At 42.2% G+C, this 27,467-nt stretch overlaps 1 protein-coding gene across 1 annotated transcript; it reads right to left on the bottom strand.

Annotated features, from left to right (window-relative positions):
• Positions 1–231: 231 nt before the first annotated feature.
• LOC311238583 (amino acid transporter heavy chain SLC3A2-like) lies at positions 232–24,151 on the bottom strand. The gene is made up of 11 exons (XM_084326692.1): positions 24,030–24,151; positions 22,240–22,430; positions 21,422–21,609; positions 14,728–14,901; positions 11,924–12,018; positions 10,949–11,085; positions 6,475–6,584; positions 5,620–5,822; positions 4,913–4,990; positions 4,199–4,412; positions 232–1,039 (listed from the first exon to the last, which is right to left on the bottom strand). The coding sequence occupies exons 2-11, from the start codon at positions 22,401–22,403 to the stop codon at positions 900–902; spliced, it is 1,503 nt and encodes a 500-aa protein (XP_084182818.1). The 5' UTR covers positions 22,404–22,430; positions 24,030–24,151; the 3' UTR covers positions 232–899.
• Positions 24,152–27,467: the final 3,316 nt, after the last annotated feature.

Below are 27,467 nucleotides of genomic sequence, written 5' to 3'. Positions count from 1 at the left end.
AAATTATATAGACCTACTTACAGTATTGAACTGAAGAAAACTGGATATACCATACTTATTGAATACCTTATTAAAATAGTTAACAATATTATAATATCTTCTAGAAAGGAATCATGTAAGATTTGAAATACAGATCAAATGGATAGTAAAATCATTTTATTTTTTTGGAACGAGATCCTTCATGTACGGTTTGTGGGGATATTCCTGAAAGTCACAAAACACACTCAGTAGTTCATACCAGGACTTTGTTTATTTGTTTCCAATTGAATCCAGGTTACCGTCAGGACTTATTAACCATCCGAGTCAGCGGTCTCATCAGTTTCAATACAACACATACACATCAGTGTAACCGAAAAACGTCTTACCCCATTAAAATACATTTAAATAGTTACTAAAACATCCTCTTAAAATATGTTAAAAATCAATTACAAACGAAAGGGGGTACACCCTCAATGAAATGCCCAGAGGAACAAAAATGGAATGTCTTGAAAGAAAAAAATTTAGTTAGACCAACTTTCCGACAATAAATCACATGAACAAAAGAAAGAGCTACACCGCTGGACACCTCATTGGAACTCTTTTTCTAGCCAAAAAAACGTGTCCGTTCCAAGTTCTTTTAGACAAATTAAAATGTGCCTGCCTTGAGCATGTCGGGTATGCCTTATGTTATTATCTATGCACGGTCATACTGGCCTCACCATTCTGCATTATTTTCAGTTTCTCATTAACTCTCTAAGCCCTGACTGAGGCACCTGAAATGTATCTTGTATTTCCCCCCCCAATACAGTCCTGTAATTCTTGCATGGTTTTATTTCTCAATCGGGGACTAGAGTGTTTCGTCTTGGGACTAGGTATCGGGGGCAAGTCAACTCTAGTCTCGCTGTAGTTTGGCGCCCTCTTCAGACCAGGTAGGGGAACTGCAGCAGGAGTGCCTGCCTGGGCCCCATGATGATTTTGTCCAGGGGTATCTTCTGGCCTTCTTCCAGCTCTGGGTCTGTCGATACCGTCACCTTGGCTTTTACTGGCAGCTCCATCTCACCTGGAGGGAGAGAGAGAGAACAAGGGGAATCAATATGTGGATCACACACACACACAGCTGATAATATATATAAAAAAAAATGGGCTTTCTGTATTTTTCACCCATCCCAATTTAGTCGTTATGCCAATTCGCTTCCTGGTCATTGCGTGCATTGCCCCACTGTTGGCCTGGGGAGGGTGTAGAACTACCATGCCTCCTCCGATACATGTGGAGTCGCCAGCCGCTTCTTTTCACCTGACAGCGAGGAGTTTCACTGGGGGAATGTAACGCGTACAGAGGTTCATGCCATTTCCCCCAGATCCCCTCCCTGCTGACCAGGCGGCGTGAATATTTTCGGCAACCAACTTGTGTTCAGCGTTTCTCTGATTGGCCACTACGGCCATGTGACCGCGGCAGCGCGAGAGAGCTGCAGCGCGGAAATAGGCTGTCTATTGCCTCGTGCTGCAGCGCGGAAATAGGCTGTCTATTGCCATTCTCTAAGACAAACTCTAACCTTAACCTGTTAGAACAGACTGTAATCTTCACTTGCTTATGGCAGATCAATCAGCATGGATTGTCTGTAAACTTTCACTTGCTTATGGCAGATCAATCAGCATGGATTGTCTGTAAACTTTATGCATTGTTGTCACTTGCCATATCTTGCTATGCTCGCTCATGCCTGTATTTTTTATGTCCGTTCTATTTTATAATTTTTATTTTATTTTATTTTATTTTTATTTTACTATTTTTAAACTGAATCATTTTAAACTATTTTTACTATTTGTGTTACTGAAAACTGTAAGCGGAGAGCCTATTGGGATGCTAGATCCTAATGTGAAACACTGTGATTCTACCTGTCTATCTTTTTATGCTCGCTTATGCCTGTATTTTTTACTGTTGTGAAGCACTTTGAACTGCAACCTCTGTATGAAAAGTGCTATACAAATAAAGTTATTATTATTATTATTAACCAGCTCCTTAACAGCGCCTAAACTTAACCCTTCTAACCTTAACCAACTCCGAAACAATGCCTAACCTTAACCATAACCAACTCCGAAAGAATTTTGCCATTCTCTAAGACAAACTCTAACCTTAACAGCGCCTAAACTTAACCCTTCTAACCTTAACCAACTCCGAAACAATGCCTAACCTTAACCTTAACCAACTCCGAAACAATGCTTAAAGTTAACATGCCTAAACTTAACCGGCGAAAGAATGCACGTTAAAAAAAAAAAAAAAAAAAAAGATTTAAGGGAATCGAACTTGTCACCAACGGACCGCAGGATCCACAGCAAGGCAGCGCTGCCAGTTGTCGATGGTAAAAAAGGGGGGATTACTGCTACATAATGCTGCCGCTCCGCTGCTGCCGCGTCGCCGTGGCTAGACACAAGTTGGTTGCCTTTAATATTTAGGCGCCCCAGCGCCCTGACCGACCAGTAAAAGTCGCAGTTTACAACGACTAGGACACACACCCCACCGGCTTCCCACGCACGAACACTGCCAATTGTGTTAGTAGGGACGACTGACCAAGCCGGAGGTACCACTGACAGCTGGATTCGATCCCAGAGTCTCTGACACAGCTGATCATTTTGATAAGCTTAAAATCGCCTTTGGGTTGTGTGTGTGTGTGTGTGTGTAGTAGTAGTAGTAGTGGTTAAAAGGGGTATGAAAACAATAGAAATCAAACGGGATCTAATTAAAAATTATATGTTCAGTGTTTGAAAGTCAAATAATCAGGTCACAATTGATGAACGAGTTTTAGAAAATAATGAATATTATAAATGTTAGCTAGTTATTTCTGTTGTCATGGATACGTGTCATGTGTGTGTTTGTGTGTATTTACCTGTAGCTGTCAGGGTGAGTGTATTAATATAGCCCCAGTTCTATGGGTCTAAGAGTGTGTGTGTGTGTGTGTTTACCTGTAGCTGTCAGGGTGAGTGTATTAATATAGCCCCAGTTCTATGGGTCTGTGTGTGTTTACCTGTAGCATTCAGGGTGAGTGTATTAATATAGCCCCAGTTCTATGGGTCTAAAGGCCTCTGCATGCTACAGAAACTTCAGAGCAACTGCAACACAACATCGACAAAGCAACGGTGTTGCAGACACTCTACCTTTATGCTTCTGCAAAATCAACGCGCAGCCTATGTAACATTGTACCCCGTACGTAGCTAGGTTCCCTAGATAGATGACGCTTCCCTTCTCAACCAACCCATTGATAACAGGCAGAAGAATAAGCATCATTTTTACTTCCGGGCGGGGGGTTTCAAAATAAAAGAGAGAGTCTAAAAGCACCGTAAATACGTTTATTTTTTACAATATCTAACGTTACACGAACCTAAACTAATCTAAAGTTAGTTTAGGTTCGTGTTAACGTTAGATAATGTACAAAATAAACGTATTTCCGGTGCTTTTAGTCGTCGCTCTTTTATTTTGAAATCCCCCGACCGGAAGTATTATAGTGTCTGTTGCTAGCAGCTTAACTTTTGTCAGCCGGTTCTGTGCTTCAACGTAACTTCATTAGTTTCCAATGGAGAGGAGAGAAAGACCGGCTCACATGCAGCTCAAACTACCGGTTGGAATAAATTAATTGATTGATGTTTAACTTGTCCCTGTGTGTGTCCAGTCATTTCGACTAGCAAACGTTGTATTTAACATTACCTCAGGATACCATTGTATTTAGTTGGTTAGCTATGTAGCTAATGTGGATAGCATTTTGAATATCACCAATGCTAGCTGGCTGGCTACAGCTTTATTTACTAAATTATGGAGGCTTTTTAATCGTCAAGGTAAGAGAGGATTTGTCATGATCAACTGAAGGCGTATGCTATGGAACAATATGTGCTTGGGTTTTCAGAAAAAGGCCAGTTATGACGCTAATTATTTAGCTAATATTGATAGCATAGCTTGCTGCCTACAACAATGGCGGGTGGTATTCCTCGCTGACCAATATTATTCTATGACAGCCCCGCCCCCATTCACTACCAACCAATCACTGCTACGCAATACCAACGCAACGGGTCTTTAGATTAGATTTTGGACACAGGTACGCAACGCCCAAGCAACACAGTCTACAAGACTGTCTGCAACAAGCGCGCTGAAATCGCTCCGATGTTGTGTTGAAGTTGCTTTGAATTTGCTGTAGCATGTAGAGGCCTTAAGAGTGTGTGTGTGTGTGTTTACCTGTAGCTTTCAGGGTGAGTGTGGCGGGGGCGTCGCCCCAGTTGAAAGCCGCCACGAATCTGTCGCTCTGGTCCCACGTGCGGAGGAAGGCGAAGGAGGAGTCGGCGGCGTGCAGCGACTGGTAGTGTCCGTGGAGGAGGGAGCGCTCCTTACCCCGCAGCTCACTCAGCGACCGGAACCATTTACGAATCGCCACACGCTCCTTCCTCACGGCCTGCGGGAGGAGAGCATCGCGGGACGTTAGATCGCCTGTGGTCGTCCTCCGCTAAACACATTCTTAGTCGGCTGATATGTATATATGTAGAATAGAATAGAAGTACTTTATTGATCCCCAGGGAAATTCAGCGCCACAGATCGCTCACAATAAATATTTAGGTAGTTAAGTCACAAATAAGAATAAAAATAGTCAGGGATATACATTCTAAAATATGTATATACACATTCTAAAATATACAGCCAAAAATGTACAGTAATAAGTGTAAAAAGTATTTAATGTTGACGTAAAGGTAAAAGGTCATAAGTCAAAAAGTCCAGGAGATATGTCAGAGTTTGTACTGTGCTCAGTGAGGCAGTGATATACTAAAAGGTACTATAGTCAAATTGTGTATTTAAATCCGTTATAAATAATGTCTCAAGACTAAGAGCATGGAGTGGTAAATCTCCTATCAGTAACATCCACATGCGAGCACGCTCCCTCCCTCCCTCCCTCCTCACCTCGACTGTTTCGTTCACAACCGCTCCTTCTGCAGGCTCCTTTTCTATGTCCCAGAGCATCTTGGGAGGCTCTGCCCCCTGGTGGAGGGAGGGAGAAGAAGAGCATGGGTTAAAACCAGTCATAACGTAGCGATTCCATCTCGACACTCGATCAATGATTTTTAAACTCTCCTTCTCTTTATCGCAGGATCACATAATGGTGGGGAAAAAAAGGATTCTTAAAAATGGGACGAAAACGGTCTAAAAAATAAAAAATTAAATAAAAAAGTAAAATATCTAGTTTCAAGTTTATTATTAGTCACAACAAAATACAGAATACTTTATGATGAAATGCTTGTTTCTTTATGAGCCCCTGAGTGTGTTACATACAGTAAAAAGAAAGTAATTTTTTTCTTTAAGTAATAAGTAAGTAAAGTCAATATACATACAATACAATATACAATATATATACAATACAGAGTAAAATGAACAGTGAGGTACAAACAGTTAGGGTAGGGTGCAAATGCGGTATGAATGTAGTGCAAATCTCTTTAATAATAGATCAATATAAAGTGTGTTAAAGTGTCTAAAGTGAGTGGTAAGGTGAGTGTTTGTTTAAAGTGAGTGTGTGTGCATGTGGCTGTGTGTGCAGTGAGTGTAGCTGATGGGTTGTTACATAGTGTCATTGTCATTGAGCATCTATTGTGGTTGGTTCGTCATTTACGGACCTCTGCCATCAGTCCGATCTCGTCTCCGTAGGTGAACACCGGTGTCCCCGGCAGAGTGAAGAGCAGCAGCTGGTAAAGTCTAACCAGATCAGGGCCTACTTCCTGGGCCAGCTGCTGCTTGGCACTGGCACCCATCCCCCAGGCCAGACTGGTCTGCTTGTTCTGGAGGAGGAGCACGTCGATGGCCGCGGCACGCTGAGCGCCTGCAGAGAGGAAAACGCCTTTTTAACCAACCACTACCACCCCCGGCTGAGCTGTAGTTCTTTATAGTGAAACATAATCTGTAGTTCTTTATAGTAAAACATAATCTGTAGTTCTTTATAGTAAAGGATGAGCTGTAGTTCTTTATAGTGAAATATGTGAGCTGTAGTTCTTTATAGTGAAACATAATCTGTAGTTCTTTATAGTAAAGGATGAGCTGTAGTTCTTTATAGTGAAATATGTGAGCTGTAGTTCTTTATAGTAAAAGATATGAGCTGTAGTTCTATAGTAAAATATATGAGCTGTAGTTCTTTATAGTAAAAGATATGAGCTGTAGTTCTTTATAGTCAAACATAAGCTGTAGTTCTTTATAGTAAAAGATATGAGCTGTAATTCTTTATAGTAAAAGATGAGCTGTAGTTCTTTATAGTAAAAGATGTGAGCTGTAGTTCTATAGTAAAAGATATGAGCTGTGGTTCTTTATATTAAGATATGAGCTGTAGTTCTATAGTCAAATATATGAGCTGTAGTTCTTTATAGTAAAAGATATGAGCTGTAGTTCTTTATAGTAAAACATAAGCTGTAGTTCTTTATAGTAAAAGATATGAGCTGTAGTTCTTTATAGTAAAAGATAATGCGTGTTGTTGTTGATACCTCCAGTATTGGTGCTGAGCAGGTCAGAGATGAGCAGGTCGACACCAGAGGAGTTGAGGAGCAGAGACACTTGACCAGCCGTTTGTCCTTCTAGCACTCCTATCAGAGCCCTGAGAGAGAGAGAGCGAGAGAGGTCAACTTCATGTTATAGACGGTTTCAGTGGAATTGTGTTGCTAGGGGAACAGCTTGAACCCCAGTTTATGTCCTGTCAGTGATATTGGTAAACACTGCTCCAGGAAATAAACATTTTGAATGTTTATGTCAAGTTGAAAACAGTTTTATTGGAGAATAATAAGGGAGAGAAGAAAGAGAGCTGAGGCCAGTGCTCCTAACCACCGCATCAGTACTGTGAGAGAGACCTGCGAGGTAGAGGGGGGGGGCTAGTCTAGCCCGATCCTGGAGTTGGACACACTTGAGAATCTCGAGGGAACTACTTTCTGCTATTCCTAGTTTTCTCCACAAGGGGTCTCCAACCAACGTATGTGTTCAAGGATCCACGACTACATAATAGTACCCACTAAAAAAAGATAAAATAGCTCAAACACAGGAACCATCAACACATTAACCTCAAACCCGTTTCAATGTTTGTAATGACAGCTCCTGGTGTTTTCAAGTAAAAAAAGTAGATATAAGTCAGCTTCAGTCAGCTTGTACAGTCAGGAGCGAGACCTCATCGACTGAAAGGACGCTACCGTCCCATTAACATCATTACATTTACATTTAGCGGATGCTTTTATCCAAATCGACTTACGAGTTCTGTACAACAAGTCATTTGGAAGGGTACAACTCTGGCAGCTACGGGTCAGTAAGATTGTTCATCAAACAAGTGTCAAACTTGAGTGCTACAATCTTGAGTGCATAGTAGTATAGACATAATTAGCATAGTATGTAGTAATATAGGCATAGTAGTATAGACATACTAGCATAGTAGGTAGTAATATAGGCATAGTAGTATAGACATACTAGCATAGTAGGTAGTAATATAGGCAAGTTTCAAGTTCCAAGTTTCTTTATGTCATACAGAATACTTTGCATGAAATGTTTCTTTCTGTGTTGCTCCTGACAGTGTGCTAGATAATAACAAGATAGTATAAAATAAGTATAAAAAAGAAAGTCAAGAAGTCAAGTACGTAAACAAGTGTAAACAACTAAATTGTTCAGTGTATCTATATATACAGTATGTACAGCTGGTACAAAAATGGTGAGGTATAGCTTAGCTTGTGGTGCCACCTTGTAGTGGTGAGGTGCAATAAGGGGGTGCAATAAGGAATGAGAATGATGTGCAATTTCCTTACCAATAATATAAATATAAAGTGTAACGTGCGTCTAAAATGGTAAAGTGGGTGCTACAGTGTGTTGTTTATTTAAGTGAGTGTATGTGCGCTGTGGTTGTGTTGTGTGCACAGTAGATTACTTAGTAACAAAGTACATAATAGTAAAAGACAGTACAAAGGTTAGTGTATTTTCTTTTTTTTCTCCTCTCTTTCTTAATTTCCAATATTGATTGAAGAAGTGTGTCTTTAGGTCGACAGCGGAAGACTGGGTGGGTTTCGGCAGTCCTTCAATGTGGCTAGGGCTAAAAACAATCTGAACTGTCCCTTTAACCTTCAAATTGTATTAAAACTCCTATTATTCACTGAATAGGTTTACACGGCAGAAGGTTTTCAAACTGTACAAGGACCCCCGTCTCCCCTCCCCCTCCCGACCTCATGCTGTGACTGTGGAATGCTTTTGATCCCCGCTTCCCTCCAGGACACAATACTCTCCAAATCCCCCCCGTCTCTGTAAAGCAAACATGCTTTATTACTAGACCAAAACCCATTTACTGGAAAAATGTACGCCCCAATTTCCCTGCAGTGATTTATATATAATAATAAAAAATGTACTCTATACTTTGTGCTACTTTTTGGCTACGAGTGAATAGGTATTTTAATTTTTTTCAGTGGAGTCATCGTTACAACTTGGTTTTTAACAAGGCATTCATTATAGAAACCAATGGCATGCTTAACACTTTGAGTGCCAGCGACGAGATTTCTCGTTAGTTCATGCCGACCGTTGATTTTTTTATATTAGCTATTTGAATTCATATTTCATCAATCTAGCCTCACGTTAGTGCTGCAAACTCTCTCTGAGCTCCATTGGGAAAATACCGCCCCCTATCGTCTCTCCCTGCACCCCTTTGGAATGGATTGAATGAAACGCATGGAGGGGGGGAAATCCAGCTTCCTCATTTTACTTCTCAGGCAAGTCACCCGAGAGGATCGGATTCATTGCAGAGCCCCAGAACAGCATCGAATACATATTTCCAGTACCCAGCATTGGATCAATAAACGCGATCGATATTTGGAATGGCGATCAGGAATTGGAATAATCTTTTTGGAGAACATCTGATCTGAGGTAAGGAATCTATTTTACCAGTCTTAGGATAATCAGAGCTTTTTTCACAGAGATATCAACGTGTGCCCTATGTGTGTGTGTGTGTGCTGATCAGGAAATGAGAGAATCGATTTTTCAGCTCGCTTCTATAGCGTGCATAAGTACACATAATATGTTACACATTAAGTACACATATTATACTATCGATAATCTAGCGTTTATTTGAAAACGATTCATAAATAGGCCGAAAAATTACAACGTTTTTTGTGTATTCCAGAATATTCCAGTAAAGGGCGATTATCACAGAATCTTTATATTTTCCTGAAACTTTCAAAAGACAAGAGTTTTTCAAAATGGTATAAAACGGAAATGAACCGATTAAAAAACAATCAGTTTCGACAATGTTGACTGCAAACAAGTCATTGATAAGCGACGGCCAGATTAGACACATAGCCATAATTTAAGACAGTTTATGCGTTTGCAAATATGAGAGCTCTATCATTGAAGTGGGTGGCGGCATTCAAGGGGGGTAAGGCGCACCGCATGGTTGGTGTTACAAAGGATCAGATTAAACCGAATATATATATTTATTTATTGATATATATTGCATAGTATTTGTATATCGTTTGATATCCCTTGTATATTCCTTGTACATATACACGGAATATCCCTTTAGCCCAGACCATAATATTTCATTCTCCTATTGGACAGCGGTCCACAGGCGCCAGAGCCGTGCCTCCGGAGTCAGGTTCAAAGTCACCGTCAAGACATGTCTGTGCATGCCCGGCCTTGCCCAGGGATACGAGACAGAAATGTCGTTGGCACTAGTTTGTTCACCGTGCGTATAAATACGGCGCAGGTGAATACAGAAGCACTTAGTCTTACTTAGTCAGAAGTCAAGAGTTACCCAATAAGTTGAAGCCTCACCCACGATACAACGTGCGGTGAAGTATGGCCTGTTTGGCCCCAGAATAGAGCATTGAGACCGCGTGCGAATTAATAACTGAATTGTCAGAGTTTGGCGCTATACCGTCGAGTGCGACATATTTCTATTAAGTCAGTAATAGTCTATTTGTGTATAGTGTATCGTGCGGCTAAAGTTCTACAGTGACCAGCATCACCAACGCTTCCTCGTATTAGCTAGAGTTCTTATCCAGGCTGGGCTGCTTTCCTGGCGCTTTCACCCGAGGAGACCTAGACGAGAACCGTGTGGACATGTACACTGGATTAATCTACCCGACGACTACATAGCCCTTTGCGGCTGGATTATATTTGCTTTGGTCCTGTGATTTATGGAGCGGAGAATCGCCGACGCTTACACGTGTTGGATTTACCCCGCGAGGAGCCAAGTCGAGTCGGCGCCTCAGAGAGCCTGAGGCCGGCTAGCTTTCTTCACTGTGGAGCTACAGTCTACGGAGAACAGCTGTATTCGTCTGTGGATCAAGAGGCTATTGCACCGTCTCCTGTACTTGGAGTCTCCTTAGTCATCGTTGACCAGACTCTCTACTACCGACAGATCCTATACCCCTGCTGGCTTACAACCAGGGGGACCCTTCCAGTATCTCCCGCTATATATTACTAGTGCACCATAGATGTAATTCCCTAAGATTCAGGTTGTATAATTACCTCCTGCGTAACCAGAGAATGGACATTCATTGTTGATTTGCCTACGCACATTCCTTTGCCTTACAAGTGCATTCAAAGTATAATAGAGAAGTATTATGTACCTTTTGCTGCAATAAATACTTAAAGACAACTTTGTTTAGAACCGGTTCATTGTGGGAAGTGTTCATTATATTTATATATCATGTACTGTATGGCCAGTAATTAAAGTACATAAAGCGGTAGTGGTTTAATGATACCATACTTATCAATACAGTCAGGGAATTGTACCCCTCAGTTACAGTTGGCACTGAGTGTGTTAATGCACTCATTTGTTTCAGTAAGGAACAACAAATACAAAGCTATTTAAGGTTAAGTGAAAGACAAAATGGAGAAACTGCTTTCCCAAGGCGGCCGTATTATGGGATGGCAAGATAAGGTTGTATTATGGGATGGCAGATAAGCTTGTATTATGGGATGGCACACCCTGGTTACCTGCTCTTGGCATCTTTAGTGCGATTGCTCTGGACAACGGCCTGGACTTCTGACCAATTGGTTGAATTGGTGGCCATTTCGAAACCAGACACCTTGACTCCGTCGATGCCCAGAGCCAGCCAGTGTGCAGACGCAGCCTGGGGAGGGGGAGAACGCTGGGATCAGTATACTTGTGAGGACCATCCATTGACTTCAATTAAATCCCCAGACCTTCAAGGTTAATTGCGGTCATAGTCAGCGTTGCACGGTTGCCCTGTTGGGATTGAATTACAGCTGCAGACAACTTTTGAGTTGCCCAGAAAGACACAACTCACTCGTTGTGCTGCTGGATGATAGAACAATATAGTCTGGGTGGAAATAATAATAATAATAATAAGTGCTTCACAACAGAAAAAAGACAGGCACAAAATGAGCACATAAAGTGCAGACATATAAAATCACAGTTTTTCACATTAGGATCTAACATCCCAATAGATCACCTTGTTTATGGTTTGATTCTATGGCCGTTTTAAAATAGACAATAACAAAAAAGAGTAAAATGGTGCAATGCAATAAGATAGTAGAATAGAATAGACAGAGTAAAATGATGCAATAGTGCAGTGCAATGAAATAGTTCTGAATGACTGTTTAACAGTTTTAAACCGTCTTTAACTTCCCTGTTTGATGTCCACAGTTTAAAACCCGACAGTCTTCCTTCCTGTTCGAAATGAACCAGAAGTATCCTTCCAACCATAACGCCTAACCCTACAATACTTGTTTTATTGTGAGGATGGGGGAAAAACTACCCTCACAACATTTTAATCTTTAATACAGAACTTATTAAAAATAAAGGTTGTTTGTATCTCTCTCTTCCCCCCCCCCCCCCCCATACAAAAGTAGTATGCTTATAAATCATATATCGTATTACATTTAAATTTGAACTTGTGCTGTATTATAACCGAATTACCGGACTCAAATAAACTTAAATGTTTGTACCGTGAGTTTGTCCACCATGTCGACCACGCCATCGTCGCTGAACCAGGGGTGCTTCCCCAGGTAGTTAGGAGTGACGTCCAGCACCACCTGGATACCTGCAGGAAGGAGAAGAGGGTTGAGGTTAAAGCTAGTGTGTGCACTCTCCATCTACACACTGCAGTCAATCAATAACCTCATTGCAGAAAAGAGCCTCTAGGTGGCGGTATCCACACGAGAACAGTCATCCCCATGCGCGCGTTGATCCGACTCAAATGGCGTCAGACCACGAGGAGCAGTACTCTTCAGAAGCACAGACTCTACATCTCTATGGTTTATCTGTGGTGTTCTCAGTTCAACACACTCTACATCTCTATGGTTTATCTGTGGTGTTCTCAGTTCAACACACTCTACATATCTATGGTTTATCTGTGGTGTTCTCAGTTTAACACACTCTACATCTCTATGGTTTATCTGTGGTGTTCTCAGTTCAACACACTCTACATCTCTATGGTTTATCTGTGGTGTTCTCAGTTCAACACACTCTACATCTCTATGGTTTATCTGTGGTGTTCTCAGTTCAACACACTCTACATCTCTATGGTTTATCTGTGGTGTTCTCAGTTCAACACACTCTACATCTCTATGGTTTATCTGTGGTGTTCTCAGTTCAACACACTCTACATCTCTATGGTTTATCTGTGGTGTTCTCAGTTCAACACACTCTACATCTCTATGGTTTATCTGTGGTGTTCTCAGTTCAACACACTCTACATCTCTATGGTTTATCTGTGGTGTTCTCAGTTCAACACACTCTACATCTCTATGGTTTATCTGTGGTGTTCTCAGTTCAACACACTCTACATCTCTATGGTTTATCTGTGGTGTTCTCAGTTCAACACACTCTACATCTCTATGGTTTATCTGTGGTGTTCTCAGTTCAACACACTCTACATCTCTATGGTTTATCTGTGGTGTTCTCAGTTCAACACACTCTATAATAATAATAATAATGGATTAAATTTGTATTAAATTCGTGAGAATCTCAGAGTGCTACAGGAGAATAAAGACAAAAGTTAAATGAATAAAACAATTTAAAATGAATAAAAACAATTTAAAATGAATAAAAACAATTAAAAAGACTAACAACCAGTGAAATGGAAGAACCTAAGAGTAAAATAAAAATAATAGTAAAATGAATAGAAGTAAAAAATAAAAGTAAAAGAAAATTCAGGCAAAAGCCTTGTTAAAAAGAAATGTTTTTAGGCCCCTTTTAAAAACCTCGACGGATTGTGGTGCTCTCAGGTGGATGGGGAGAGCATTCCAAAGTCTGGGTGCGGCGGAGCAGAAGGCGCGATCACCCATGGAGTGCAGTTTAGTCCTGGGGGCTTTGAGGAGGTAGGCTGTGCCGGAGCGGAGGGAACGTGAGGAGGACTGGGGGGTGAGGAGTTCCTTGAGATAGGCAGGGGCACCACCGTGTACGCACTGGTGAGTGAGGAGGGACACCTTGTACTCAATTCTGTGTTCCACGGGGAGCCAGTGAAGGGATCTGAGGGTGGAGGTGATGTGATCATATTTGCGCACCCTCATCAGGATCCTAGCAGCGACATTCTGGATGGTTTGCAGTTTTTTAATGCTTTTGCTAGGAATCCCGATGAGGAGTGCATTGCAATAGTCCAGCCTGGAGGAAACAAAAGCGTGGACGAGTTTCTCCGAATCTGCCAGGGTGAGTGAGGGGCGGAGTTTAGTGATGTTACAGAGGTGAAAGAAAGAGGTCTTGCAGAGGTGTTTGATGTGTGTATCATATGTGAGGTGGGGGTCCATTTTCACGCCCAAGTTGGTGACAAGGGTGGAAAGGAGAATGTCCTGACCGGAGAAGGAGATGGTGGTGATGGTGGTTGACCGGACCTGGTGTGGGGTACCGATCAGCATGGCTTGTGTTTTGGAACTGTTGACCTGGAGAAACCTGTGGTTCATCCACGCCTTAGTCTCCTCCAGGCAAGTGGTCAGTGTGGGGGGTGATGAAGGTGATGATGGTGTGATCCGGATATATAACTGGGTGTCGTCAGCGTAGCAGTGGAAAGACACACCGTGCCGGCCGATGATGCGGCCGAGGGGGAGCATGTACAGGGTGAACAGCAGGGGGCCGAGGACGGATCCCTGGGGGACACCGCAGGTGACAGGGTGGTTGGAGAATGTTGCGCCTCCGAGGGAGACACACTCAGTCCGACCAGCCAAGAGGGACTGGAATAAGCCAAGGGCTAGGTCGCGGAGTCCGACATTGGAGTGGAGACAGTCCAGTAGATTGGGATGATCCACCGTGTCGAAGGCTGCGGATAGGTCGAGAAGGACCAGAATGGATGGGGTTCCCGCATCCGCCGCCATCAGTAGATCGTTAGTTACCCTGACCAGGGCTGTCTCTGTACTGTCTCTATGGTTATTCATTGTGTTCTCAGGGCAATTTAGAACGGATCAAAAGGTTGGATTTAGCAGGTTGGCGCCTTGCATGGTTGCCTCTAAATTTTAAAGCACTTTGAATGGTCAGAAGACTAGAAAAGCGCTACATTAACACAGCCCAAGCAACTAGCAAGGCTCTGTTCCCTTTCTGCCATAACAAGTAGCCAGGCTGTGTGGCAGACACCATGCCCTTTGTCATCCTTAATGTCCTTAAAACCACATTGAAGCTCTGTAACATTTCAATCTTTAGGTGTAAATGATATAAATGACAATGAATGAACGCTCCATCGTCAGCAGGTAAAGGTCGATTTCCGTTTCCATTTTGAAGGGACTGAATTCATCCCAGCGCTTCTCTCTCCCGGTCCTCTTACCCTTCTTGTGGGCCTTCTCCAGCAAGGCAGTGAGGTGCTCCACTTCACCCTGGGCGGGGTCGATTGCCATCAGGTTCAGAGTGTCCGGCCTGTCGGCCTGCACGGTGTGGAGAGGGCCCAGGACCAGACCTTTCACCTTCAGCTGATTCACACTGTCCAGCTTCTTCTCCACGCCTGGAGAGAGAAAACAGAGGGATAGAGACAGAGAACGATAATTGGACGTTAATAAAATGGCTGCTCCAATAGAACGAGGTGGAGAGGGTATTAAAGTGGGTGATGCGGTTTTAGGCAGCAGAGACAGCGGAGGTCGGGGGTCATTCCCAGTTCAACGTAGAAGTGCATAAAACCGCGTGTAGAATTCCCGGGGTCAGGGGGTCGTGAGAGATGGCAGAGGAAGGTGAGAGGTACTCGAGAACTACTAGGAATGTCTGATCACTGAGTGTGTCTGACTCCCACCTAAACGGAAAACGTATGAGGTATATCACGCCATACGTACCTTATGCATACTGCACCCGTGTATACTGTATACTTACTTACTCATAGTATATTTAGATTAGTGCCTATTGTAACTATATTTATCATAATGCAAATATAACAGGGCATACAGACCCTCATATGCACCTTGATTTACACTGCCTACTTGCTCATAATGCGTATACTCAGTTAATTATATTGTTATATTGTTTACACTGCCTTATTTATATTTTTCTACTGTACTATAATTGTATGACCTGTATCACGTCTTCTACTATTACCATGTACCTGTACCCCCCCTCCCCAATGCTGCTATGATGCCTGAACTTCCCCAAGGGGCTCAATAAAGGAATATCTTATCTTGTCTACCTTAGGTAGGCAGAGGAAAGGAGAGAAAATGGAGGTGGTTTGACAAGAAAGGATATATTATACCGTCAGGCAGTGAGAGAATTGGGACCATGAGTTAAACTACGTCCTTCTTTTCCTGTGTTTCTTTTATTATTAGATCATAATTACTAGTGCTGTCATCGATTAAAATATTTAATCTGATTAATCGCATGATTGTCCATAGTTAACTCGCGATTAATCGCAAATTAATCGAATTTTTTTTCTTTCTTTTTGTATCTACCTCAAACAGATCTTTTTCAAGTTCCAAGTTTTAATACTCTTATCAACATGAGTCAACAAATGCTTGCTTTATGCAGCCATTTAACACAAAAGGATGACCCTCATGCATTGCAAATTTGCATCAAATTCAAAACAGAGTGATGCACAAAATAACTTAAAAGAAAATAATAATTAAAAACAATGAATAAAGTGTGCATGAAATAATAGGGGAAAGAAAACGTTAGGAACTTGTTACATTCACCCACACAAGGGCTGAGTAATCACACCACCCCCCCCCCTCTCTCTCACACACACACACACACACACACACTCTCCCAGCTCTTTCTCTCTTGCCCCTTCCTCATCTCTCACCCCCCCCCCCTCTCTCTCTATCTCTCACACACACACACACTTTGAGTCAGAAACAAACATAGTATCAATGAGAGTATCAATAATACACCTGAGTGAAGTCTAGTAAAAAAAAATAATAATAAAAATTGTTTCTTCTAAAAAGTTAATCGTGAGTTAAAAGAAATAGTGGCGTTAATTAGAGCTGCCGCGATAACCGCATTACCGCGGTATCGCTGTTGCATCATGCCCACCGCAGAGTTGGGCTGAATACCGCATCACCGCTATTTTTTATAAAAATAATAAAGTAGCGCCCAGACGTTGGGCTTGCGGCTCTGCAGATATACCCTACTTGGTTCCAAGCGACCCTATTGGGTAGAAGTGGTACCAGAAAAGTCATGTGAAACATTGCAGACCACCGATTGGTCAGAAGAGAGACACGTCACACGTTGGGGTCTCTGAACAAAAACAGAAAGCCGCCATCTTTACTCCCTCGCTAAGGATGTATTTCATTCAGGATTTGTTTGCGACAGCACCAACTCCAATAAACAAAAAAGGATGGATTCACTGTGTATTCTGCCTCATTTATTGATGAAACAAAACCGACATCAACCCAATTTACCACCGAGCGGAGAGTTTAGTGTCACAACAAGATTGCTGATGTGTTAAGTTGGTTGTTGTTATTAGCCTAATACTACCGTCAGCAGATATACACGAGAGGTAACGTTAAACCCGGGTTGCTTGGTAGAATAGACACAATGAGAGGTAACGTTAGCTTTAGCAGAATAGACACAACGAGAGTCTGGTTAATGTTGTTATTGATTGATTGATTGATTGAAACTGTGTTAAACTCTGGCTTGCTGCAAGCCCTCGGACATGACTATGCCCACGGAGCTTTCAGTGTACACAAGCGGCCCCGCCTGCATCCCCACACGGAGACAAACGGAGTAGTACCATGGCTGCAGTGGAAAAGGAACGAAGTACCAGGTACCTAAAGCGGGTCGAGTCGAGTAGGTACTATGCAGTGGAAAAGCGCCATTAGACTAGAGGCAGGCTATAAGAGTAGACTACTAAAAAAAAAAAAAAAAATGTGCGCACTGTGCGGTAATAACCGCGGCGGTAGGAAATATTTCGCAAATTTGTGCGGTAAGGAAAATATTAATACCGCGGCAGCTCTATATGCAGGGTTCTACGCATAATAGAGCATAGCACAATCGCGCATATATTATTATTATGCATGCGTATGTGTAGGGATAGGGGAGCTGTCCACTGTGTGTGGTGCTGAACCTTGCGTAATGTCTCTCTCGCTCTCTCTCAATTCAATTCAATTTTCAATTCAAATGGGCTTTATTGACATGGGAAACATACGTTTACATTGCCAAAGCCAAACAAAACAAAACAATCAAACAGAGAAAACAAAATAAATCAGTACATTACAGACGGAATTTCTAGTACAGTCTTTATGGTGGTTGCATTCCGCTGGATGTCCTTTTCTTGTCACAGCAGCTCACAAATCTTGCTGCTGTGTTTGCACATTCTTGTATTTCTCCCAGTAGGTATGGGAGTTTTGAGTTATTGTCCATGTTTTCAAAGTCTCTTTGGGTGTTTGCAATTTGTGGGAAGTATATGTCTCTGATGTCTTGGTATAGTGGGCAAGTTGTTAAGAAGTGGAGCTCGGTTTCCACCTCATCTTGTGTGCAGTGGGTGCATAGTCTGTCTTCTCTTGGGAGCCAGGTCTGCCTATGGCGGCCTTTCTCAATGGCTAGGCTGTGCTCGCTGAGTCTGTACCTAGTCAAGGATCTTCTTAGTTTTGGGTCAGTCACGGTGCTCAGGTATTCTGCCATTGTGTACTCTCTGTTTAGGGCCAAATAGCATTTCAATTTGCTCTGGTTTTGGGTTGTTTCTTTCCAATGTGTCAGATAGTTTTCTTTTTGTTTTCTTATAATTTGATTTAGTCCAGTGTGGTTACTGTCTGGTGGTTCTGCTTGTGTTTGTGAGCAGAGTCCCAGAACCATCTGGCTGAGTGGGCATCTATCGAGGGTCTCTCTGTGGGTGAGGGCTGTGTTGTGGAGTGTGTCTGGGTCGCTTTCTTTTAGGTGGTTGTGGAATTTGAATGCTCTTTTTTGAATTTTTATGATTAGTGGGTATCTTCCTAGTTCTGCTCTGCATGCATTATTTGGCGTTTTCCGTTGGGTGCGGAGAATGGATTTGCAAAATTCTGCATGCAGAGTCTCAATTGGGTGTTTGTCCCATTTGGTGAAGTCTTGGTTTGCAAGTGGGCCCCAGACTTCACAACCATATAGGGAAATCGGTTCTATGATGGAGTCTAATATTTTGAGACAGATTTTGACTGGAATGTCTAATATGATGTTCCTTTTTATGGCATAAAAAGCCCTTCTTGCTTTGTCTCTCAGGTCGTTCACAGCTTGATTGAAGTTCCCTGTAGCACTGATGTTTAGGCCGAGATATGTGTAGTTTTTTGTGTGTTCTAGGGAAATTGTGTCTAGGAGGAATTTGTGTTTTTGTAGGCTGGGCCTTTTTTGGAATATCATAATTTTAGTTTTGTTTAGGTTTACTGTCAGTGCCCATGTCTGGGAGAATTTGTGCAGAAGGTCAAGGTGCTGCTGTAGCCCTTCTTTAGTTGGGGACAGCAGCACCAGGTCATCTGCAAACAGTAGGCATTTGACTTCTGTGTTTGCTAGGGGGATGCCAGGTGCTGCAGTTTGTTCCAATGTTTTTGCCAGTTCATTTATGTATATGTTGAAGAGGGTTGGACTCAAACTGCACCCCTGTCTAACCCCACGGCATTGAGGGAAGAAGTCTGTGTGTTTTCCCTCAATCCTCACAGCACATGTGTTGTTGGTGTACATTGACTTTATGAGGTCGTAGGTTTTCCCTCCAATTTCTCTCTCTCTCTCTCTCTCTCTCTCTCTCTCTCTCTCTCTCTCTCTCTCTCTCTCTCTCTCTCTCTCTCTCTCTCTCTCTATAGCTGGCTCTGGTGGAGAGATTGGAGGAGGAGGAGGAGGGCTAGGGGAGCTGTCCACTGTGTGTGGTGCTGAACCTTGCGTCATCTCTCTCTCGCTCTCTCTCTCTCTCTCTCTCTCTCTCTCTCTCTCTCTCTCTCTCTCTCTCTCTCTCTCTCTCTCTCTCTCTCTCTCTCTCTAGCTGAGAGAGAGAGAGAGAGATCTGGTGGAGAGATTGGAGGAGGAGGAGGAGGAGGAGGGTGTGCTTTGTGTGTGCACTGTGTGTGTGCCATCATGTTAGCCTCAGTTAAACCTTGCGACGCCTCGTTAGATGAAGCTGTGTTCGGAGGTCCTGTGTGCTGATCTGTGTTCTGATCTGTGTTCTGATGTGTGCTGATCTGTGTTCTGATCTGTGTTCTGATGTGTGCTGATCTGTGTTCTGATCTGTGTTCGGAGGTCCTGTGTGCTGATCTGTGTTCTGATCTGTGTTCTGATGTGTGCTGATCTGTGTTCTGATCTGTGTTCTGATGTGTGCTGATCTGTGTTCTGATCTGTGTGCTGTGTGCTGATCTGTGTTCTGATGTGTGCTGATCTGTGTTCTGATGTGTGCTGATCTGTGTTCTGATCTGTGTGCTGTGTGCTGATCTGTGTTCTAATGTGTGCTGATCTGTGTTCTGATGTGTGCTGATCTGTGTTCTGATCTGTGTGCTGTGTGCTGATCTGTGTTCTGATGTGTGCTGTGTGCTGATCTGTGTTCTGATGTGTGCTGATCTGTGTTCTGATCTGTGTGCTGTGTGCTGATCTGTGTTCTGATGTGTGCTGATCTGTGTTCTGATCTGTGTGCTGTGTGCTGATCTGTGTTCTGATCTGTGTGCTGTGTCATGTGACACTACACATATTTAATTGAGACCCTTTATTTGTTTATTTCAATTTAGCTGGAAATACATTGCTACATCATTCAGTAACATTTGCAGAGCCTTATAACAAAAACATTATTAAGGTCACCATTGTGACATTGTGACATTTTATTATTTATTTTTCTATTATTTCATTGAACATTGCACATGTTAAAAGCCATTTTTTACCAAGTCAACTATATTCTTAAAACAATGACAATAAACAGTTTTATTAGGTTGAAATAATGTGGTTGTGTACTTATTTTTCTGTTAACTTATTATGGCTTGAAAACTGGTTCTCCTGGTGTTCTCCATTAGGCCTGTAGGTGGAGCTATGACAGCACACGTACAGTACACACACCGATGGTGTGTGATGTGTCCACAAATAAATGGGCGATTGTGAGTGAAATGGTCGCACTGTATGCAGCTGTTTGTCTGCATTGCATTCACCCCCCCCCCCCCAACTCAGATTTAGGGTTGATACAACCATCATAATAATATTGTTAATAATAACAATAACAATAATGATGTAATAATGTAAAAATTATCATTAAAAAGACCTGATTATGAGAAGAAAAAAATTACGATGCATGGAATATTGTTGAGGCACACTAGTTACAACTATATTTCAACCAGGCACTCCATGTCAAAAAGGTTGCTGACCCCTGCTCTAGCGTAATGAACTGAATTAGGACGGTTGCTGCTAATGTTTTCACCCAAGCCACGGACCAAAGCTGCGTGTGTGTTTGTGCGTGCATGTGTGTTTGTGCGTGCGTGCGGAGGTAAGGGTTAAAAGAAACAACAGTGGCACTCTCCTATCTGGGTCACATTCCCACGAGGAACATCGGAGTGTCGAACCAAAATGTTTGTGTGCATCTAAATGTGCGCACGTCGACTCCCTCGGGTCTAACAGAAAGGTTAAAAGGTCATCCACCGTTCCACAAGGGGCAGTGGTGGCCTAACGATTAGAGCAGCAGGCCTGTGAGCGGAAGGTTAAAGGTCAGAGGAGCAAGGCTCGTCGTGATCGATATGAAATGTCCTTGATTATTTGACCCTCCTTGGCTTGTGACTGGAAGGTCGCAAGTTTGATCCCCCGGACTGGCTGGAAAAATCGGCGAGGACAAGTGAACGAATAACCCGCCATTCACACGACGATACCCACCATTGACGTGCCCTTGAGCAAGGCACTTAACCCCCAACACTACTCAGTGGTCAACGGTGTCAGACTGTGGTTGTAGTGGGCAGCACTCAGGCTCTGAATGAGTGGAACCGAGTGCAAACCTTTAATTCCCTCAGAAGTGAATTTCCACACGGTCAGATATCTGGTATTGGGGCCCACCTTTCCATTAGCTTAACTGTATGTACAGTATGCATCCATCTTTATCTACATTTCTGTCTTTTCCCTACCTTTGATTCCTTCATCGGCGAACGCCTGGAGGTCAGAGATCTGGTACAGGGGTCCTTCGTTCCACCAGTTCATCTCGGGGAGGGGTTTACAGCGGGGAGCCTGGATGATGAGCGCTATAGCACCAGCCAGCATCCCCAACCAGCCGAGCCAAAACAGCACCAGCAGCGCCCAGCGGGTTCCCTTCCACCTAGGGGGAGGGACGGAGACGAGACGATGATCAGTGTGAATTCAGTCAGCATAATAACTGCAATTCATGACTCGTCCCATCTATAGATTTGTCATCTTTTTTATCAACAAACATATCCATGGGTATACAAATCTGCTTAAAGAGCGACTAAACACCACAAGTTAACCCATTGAGAAGCTGCCATGTGATGCATATTGTGATGTAGGCATCTGTGAAATCAGATGTGCGATCACCTGGCGCCAAGATCAGCCAATAACAGATTGCAATCAATGTAACCATTAGACGGCAGTCCCGCAATGGATTTCTTTGTGGTGTTTAGTTGCTAATTAACTATATATATATATATATATATATATATATATATATATAGAACACTCTCTTCCCTCTCTTTATGGAGTTCAAGTGAAATATCCACAAGTGCAATACTCACCCACTACCGTCTGACACTGTGATTGTTATTTTGTATATTGTAACATTGTTTTATTGTATAGTATTTAATGTTTCTCTTTAATTTGCTTCCACTACTGCACCTTCGGTTTGAGTCCCTAATCTCGTTGTATGCAAATATAATGACAATATATAGTATAGATTCTATTCTATTCTCTGGAGGTTTGTCAGATCCAGCCTTACCCGGGAGTGCCAGCCACCTTGACCTCCTCTTCCGGAACCTTCTGCTTAACGCTGCCGTTCTTCTCCACCGCCGCCGCGGGCCCCTCGCCCGTCATGGGCTGCTTCTCCGGGTCCAGCTCGTTCAGCTCCACATCCTTCATGTCCACCTCCGTTTCCTTGCTCATCTCGGACGCCCTTTCGTGTTAAATCGGCTTCAGGATGGATGGGGGGGGGGGGGGGGGGGGGGGGGGGGGAGGTAAAAGTCGGGAGAGAAAGGAGGAAGAGAGCTATTAATCATCTGATTGCTTTGTCTTCCATTCTGCTTTTGATCAGAGGGTGGAAAACCCACATAGCCGTCCAACATGCTTAGCACAATGTTGATCATAAATGCTGGCTAGGTTGACATTGCGTCTCATTCTCCAACGGACTTACGACAAAAAGGGCTTTCTCTTAGGGGCCCATTTGAGACCTTTTCGGGCAAGACATGAATATAGACAATATATTATAATATAATATTAATTATATATGTTTTATTGGGACGGTTGGTGAATCCCAAAATCGGCCCGAAAGGTCTCAAATGGCCCTAAGAGAAAGCCCTTTTTGTCATAAGTCCTTGGTCTGCTTCGTACGTCTCAAAAAACACTTGACAAAAGTGCTTTTTAATGGATTTAAAAAGACCCAGTTACCACACCGTCGTTAGGTATCCAAAGAATGTCCCGTCCCCTTTCAGCTAACCTGCCTGCTACTTCCACGGAGAAACAACCGCAAACCTCTAACCACTAAGACAATATTTACACTAGACAGCTCAGCACTTCTGACATCCACGTTGCCTTGGTTTGTAACCTCGACTGGCGTTACTTTGACCACAGGTAACACAACATTCCTTTTAATTGTCACGTCATTCAGTACCGTACAACAAAAAGAGTGAAATTCACTTAGCTGTTGCCCCTTGACCATATAAGCTAAACTAAAACTAAAAATAGCACAGAATAAAAATAACACCAAGATGACTATATATTATACATTCATCAACAGTAAAGCAACAGGTGTGTGTGTGTGTTGCTGTTAGGGCTGACCTTTGAATGGTTTTGGAATTCGAAGCTTCGGGGCCGAGATTCGATTTTAATTCGAAGCTTCGATATTAAAAAATATATATTATAATATTTATTTTCTTTATAAAAGCAGCACAATGAACACAAATCTGTCAGTGCCGAGTCCGACCTCATCTTAAATAACAAACAGCATTGCTTGTTGTAGTTAACAAAGAGAGGCAGAGTTGATTTTACAAAAAAATTATAATAATAATTTAATAATCGATTTTATTTTCATCTTCGAATCCCATGCCAAACGAATGAAGCTTCGAATTATTTAAGACAGCCCTAGTTGCTACATCTGTTCCGTCTGGCGGTTTCTAATATGTGTTATTAGCGTGTAACTAGTAATAATAAGATAAAATAACAGCAAGATGACTATATATACATTCATCAACAGTAAAGCAACAGGTGTTTGTTGTTTGTTGCTACATCAACACAAACCTGCCACGTGTAATACGTTTGTTATTAGCGTGTAGTAGTATTATATTAATACATACATAATCCTAGTCTGGTCGGTTTTACATCACGGAAAACAAAACGATGATGAACAAATGATGATGAAACCGCGTCCATCGGTGGCGTCCCCTTCCTCCTTCAGCTTCAAACACGAGGCGGCGAGCAGCGAACTCTCTTCCTCATATCTCATGAACATCAACACAGTATTACATCTGACTCGCGATACAGTGGTGCGTCCGATATCATTCATTCAACAATTACCTGAGAAAACGTACAAATCCGTTGGACTTTATCGACAAAGTATCTCCACAGTTTGCGCTCGTCTTGTGCTAGTAATCGTATTACAAGAAAGAAAAGGGCTGGTCTATTTATCTGCGCCTTGGTTTCTCAGGTTTTGAAAGTGGGTAGTGATCCACATTCCTTTACAGCTTTGGGTAGGGCGTTCCACATTGATGTGGCATAATTGCGAAACGTGTTTAGTCCCTTATTTGAGTATAGGAGTAAGGTCAAGCAGTAGTCTGACCAGTTTGTTTTGTTTTTCAGTTTGAGGTGCTTTGGTCGTAGTACCCTTGAATGAGTGCTCCTGCCAGTCTTCAGGGTATTCTTGTTTACCAGAGAGTAGATCCGGTACAGGAATCTAGTTTGTTGGTTGACTTTTTTTTATTACATTGGATGCCATTTTGTCACAGGAAAGATTCGCCTCTAGTATGTAATTTCATCTTTCCTTGTGACAATATTGTCACCCACTGTAACAGAGAAGCCGTTGGTCTTGCTGAGTTTGTTATTTGATCCCAAGAGAATGGACTCTGTTTTACCCAGGTGTAAGGATAGTTTGTTATCAGCGAGCCAGGTGCAAATTCTGCAGAGTTCTGAGCTGAGGGTTGAAAGTCAGGTTTGAAATATTTTGAATTTGTTTATGTTTTATTCCCAAAACTTTGTCAGAATATATATTGTACCATATCTGTTCTGAAGGGCCAGATTAACACTGAGAATCTACGTTTATTATTTTATATAACTTGTATATTATTTACATATATAAGCTATATACCTTTAAGCCTCCGTTTGAATCATAGCATTATTCGCTTTCCTCATTGGACACCGCCCTTGGCATTGACAGCGCCAACAGACAAGTTCAAAGACGAGTCCGGGCAAGTTGAGACATGCCCTTGGCCAGCGCATTGATTCCGGACAAGAGATTCGGTTGCGCTCTAGAAATCACTCTGAGTATATATTGTAGAAGCAGCAGCAGTGAAACCTAAACACGTGAAGTGCGAAGTGAACAAGTGAAAGTGTGAATCTAACGTAGTGTGCTGCAGTAACGAGAAGCGCGTGAACCTTAGCAAGTGTGTGTGGACTTAACGTAATTAGTATCAGAACACGAGGTGAACCTAACAGCAGAACGATTGGACATGTGAGCAGTGGAACCTACCGGTGGTGTATCGTTACGGATAGCTAGTAGCTCCTTAGATACGACCTTGATATTGTAGAACCATTGTTGGTGTATTATAGTGAATTGTGTAAGCGTAGTACCGTGGAGAAGAGCATCGTTAATACCATTGGCGTTTGGATTTAACTACACCTGAAGATCTGCATCGGGCTAGCTTCGAGGACGAAGCTAGCTAGCTATCATCACTGCCGTCGGGCATTGGATTAAAAGCTATTACCCTGCTATCGAGCACTTGGATTACAAAGATTGGATCCGTATGAGACCCCTTTTCTTCAGTGACCAGCAGGAGTATCCGACTATTCTTCAATTCCTCTGGAGCTTACCACTCCGTGGGGGAAATCACCAGTCTCCAGCTATACCCCTCGTTTGCCCTGTATCGCCATCTCACTCCATGCAGCGTTCCGGTCGAGTATTATTAACCTAGGAATTATTCATTCCCACTGACTTTGATACTCTGACATTCTACTATCATTCGTCATAAAAGAGCAACGTACTAATTCTCAGTTGTATATTTGATATTGCTAATAAAATACTGTAAACGTTATCTCTTTGTCCCCGTGCCGTCTATTGAGTGTCTGCCATATTTAACTGTACTGTCTGGCAAGTAATAATAATATTTAGTAGTGGTTTAATCAGGGGCACGAGAAGTCCGCGGGGAGTGGGGGTGCTGAGATATCGATCGTTTTTTATTTTATTTTATTTTTTATATATATATTTTTTTTATATAAAATATATATATTATATAATTATACTTGTAGTTGTATTGTCTGCGAGACATCGCCACCACGCAACACGTCAAAATGCTCGCTATCTGCAAACAGCTCCACATGTCTGTCAGTCATAACCAACACTCTCGTTCATACTATGATGAATTGAAAATGGGGGACGGTCCCTGATGTAAACAAGACGAAAGTCTTTCTCTGGTCTGCATCCCCTTAACAATTGTATGTATTGAGCTGTACTGTACTGTGGATTATTTATACTTTTTATTTATTTATTATTATATTATATATATATATATATATATATATATATATTATATATATATATATTATATTATATTATTTATTATTATTATTATTTATTTATTATTATACTGTGGATGGTTTGAGAGAGAGAGAGAGAGAGAGAGAGAGAGAGAGAGAGAGAGAGAGAGAGAGAGAGAGAGAGAGAGAGAGAGAGAGAGAGAGAGAGAGAGAGAGAGAGAGAGAGAGAGAGAGAGAGAGAGAGAAAGAAAGAGAGAAATAGAGAGAGATAAAGAGAGAGAGAAATAGAGAGAGATAAAGATAGAGAAAGAAAGAGAGAGAGAGAGAGAGAGAGAGAGAGAGAGAGAGAGAGAGAGAGATAAAGGCTGTCAAATAGATTTGTATAGTATTACTTATTACTTTTACTTCTTTTACTTACTTCGTTTAGTACTGTATTTTATTCGTATTACTTTTTATCAAGTCTATTTCTTTATTTCTTTATTGTTTGTATTTTTGCACAATCCAGGCAGCCCACCTACATTTCACTGCATGTCTTGTGTATGTTGTACAGTATGTGACAAATAAAACTCTTGAATCTCTTGAATCTTGAACCTATACGGGAGGCCTGCTGTCACTGTGAGCCACGATGTAACACGATACAGAGTGTTGCCGGCAAAGTAAGAGTGTGTTTTGTATGAACACAGCAGTGCCGCTAGGCTGCAGTTGGGATGTTATGAGACAACACATTACAATAGACCACCGCAACACAACACTGGTATTCTGAAATCATGGGAGAGAGAGCGAGGGGGGGAGAGAATGAATGAATGTGGATGAGAGCTGAAGTAACATTTATGTTCATATGGCCAATAGATTTGATATTATAGTGTATTTTTGATTGATTATTAATGGGTATTCTGAAATCATGGGAGAGAGAGCGAGGGGGGGAGAGAATGAATGAATGTGGATGAGAGCTGAAGTAACATTTATGTTCATATGGCCAATAGATTTGATATTATAGTGTATTTTTGATTGATTATTAATGGTTATTTAACATTATTATAGCATTATTCAAAATGGCTAGTTGGGAACAGACCACAGTTTGGCTTGACCTTTGTAACCTGATTAAGTTGGCACACACACACGCACACACGCACTCTATCTCCCCCGCGTCTATATTAATCCCAGCCGAAGAGTGCAAGAGCGCTTCCGCATTCCTCGCCGCGCATGCGCATGAGGTCCTCGCTTGGTTCAGATGCCACCATTCAACACGGTTAATCACACATGCCA

The sequence above is a fragment of the Notolepis coatsorum genome (assembly GCF_963971535.1).
Source record: "Notolepis coatsorum genome assembly, chromosome: 1".
Classification (NCBI taxonomy): domain Eukaryota; kingdom Metazoa; phylum Chordata; class Actinopteri; order Aulopiformes; family Paralepididae; genus Notolepis; species Notolepis coatsorum.
The sequence above is the reverse complement of the archived record's forward strand: the minus strand, read 5'-3'. Positions and strand labels throughout refer to the sequence as shown.

Bases quoted from the DNA above. Each gene is read 5' to 3' on its own strand.
- LOC311238583 (XM_084326692.1), bottom strand. From the start codon at position 22,403: ATGAGCAAGGAAACGGAGGTGGACATGAAGGATGTGGAGCTGAACGAG. The intron at 5,823-6,474 runs GTATCAACAACA...TCCTCTCTGCAG, and splicing joins GCTCAGCACCAATACTGGAG to GCGCTCAGCGTGCCGCGGCC. The intron at 1,040-4,198 runs GTAAACACACAC...CTCTCCCTCCAG, and splicing joins ACTCACCCTGAAAGCTACAG to GTGAGATGGAGCTGCCAGTA.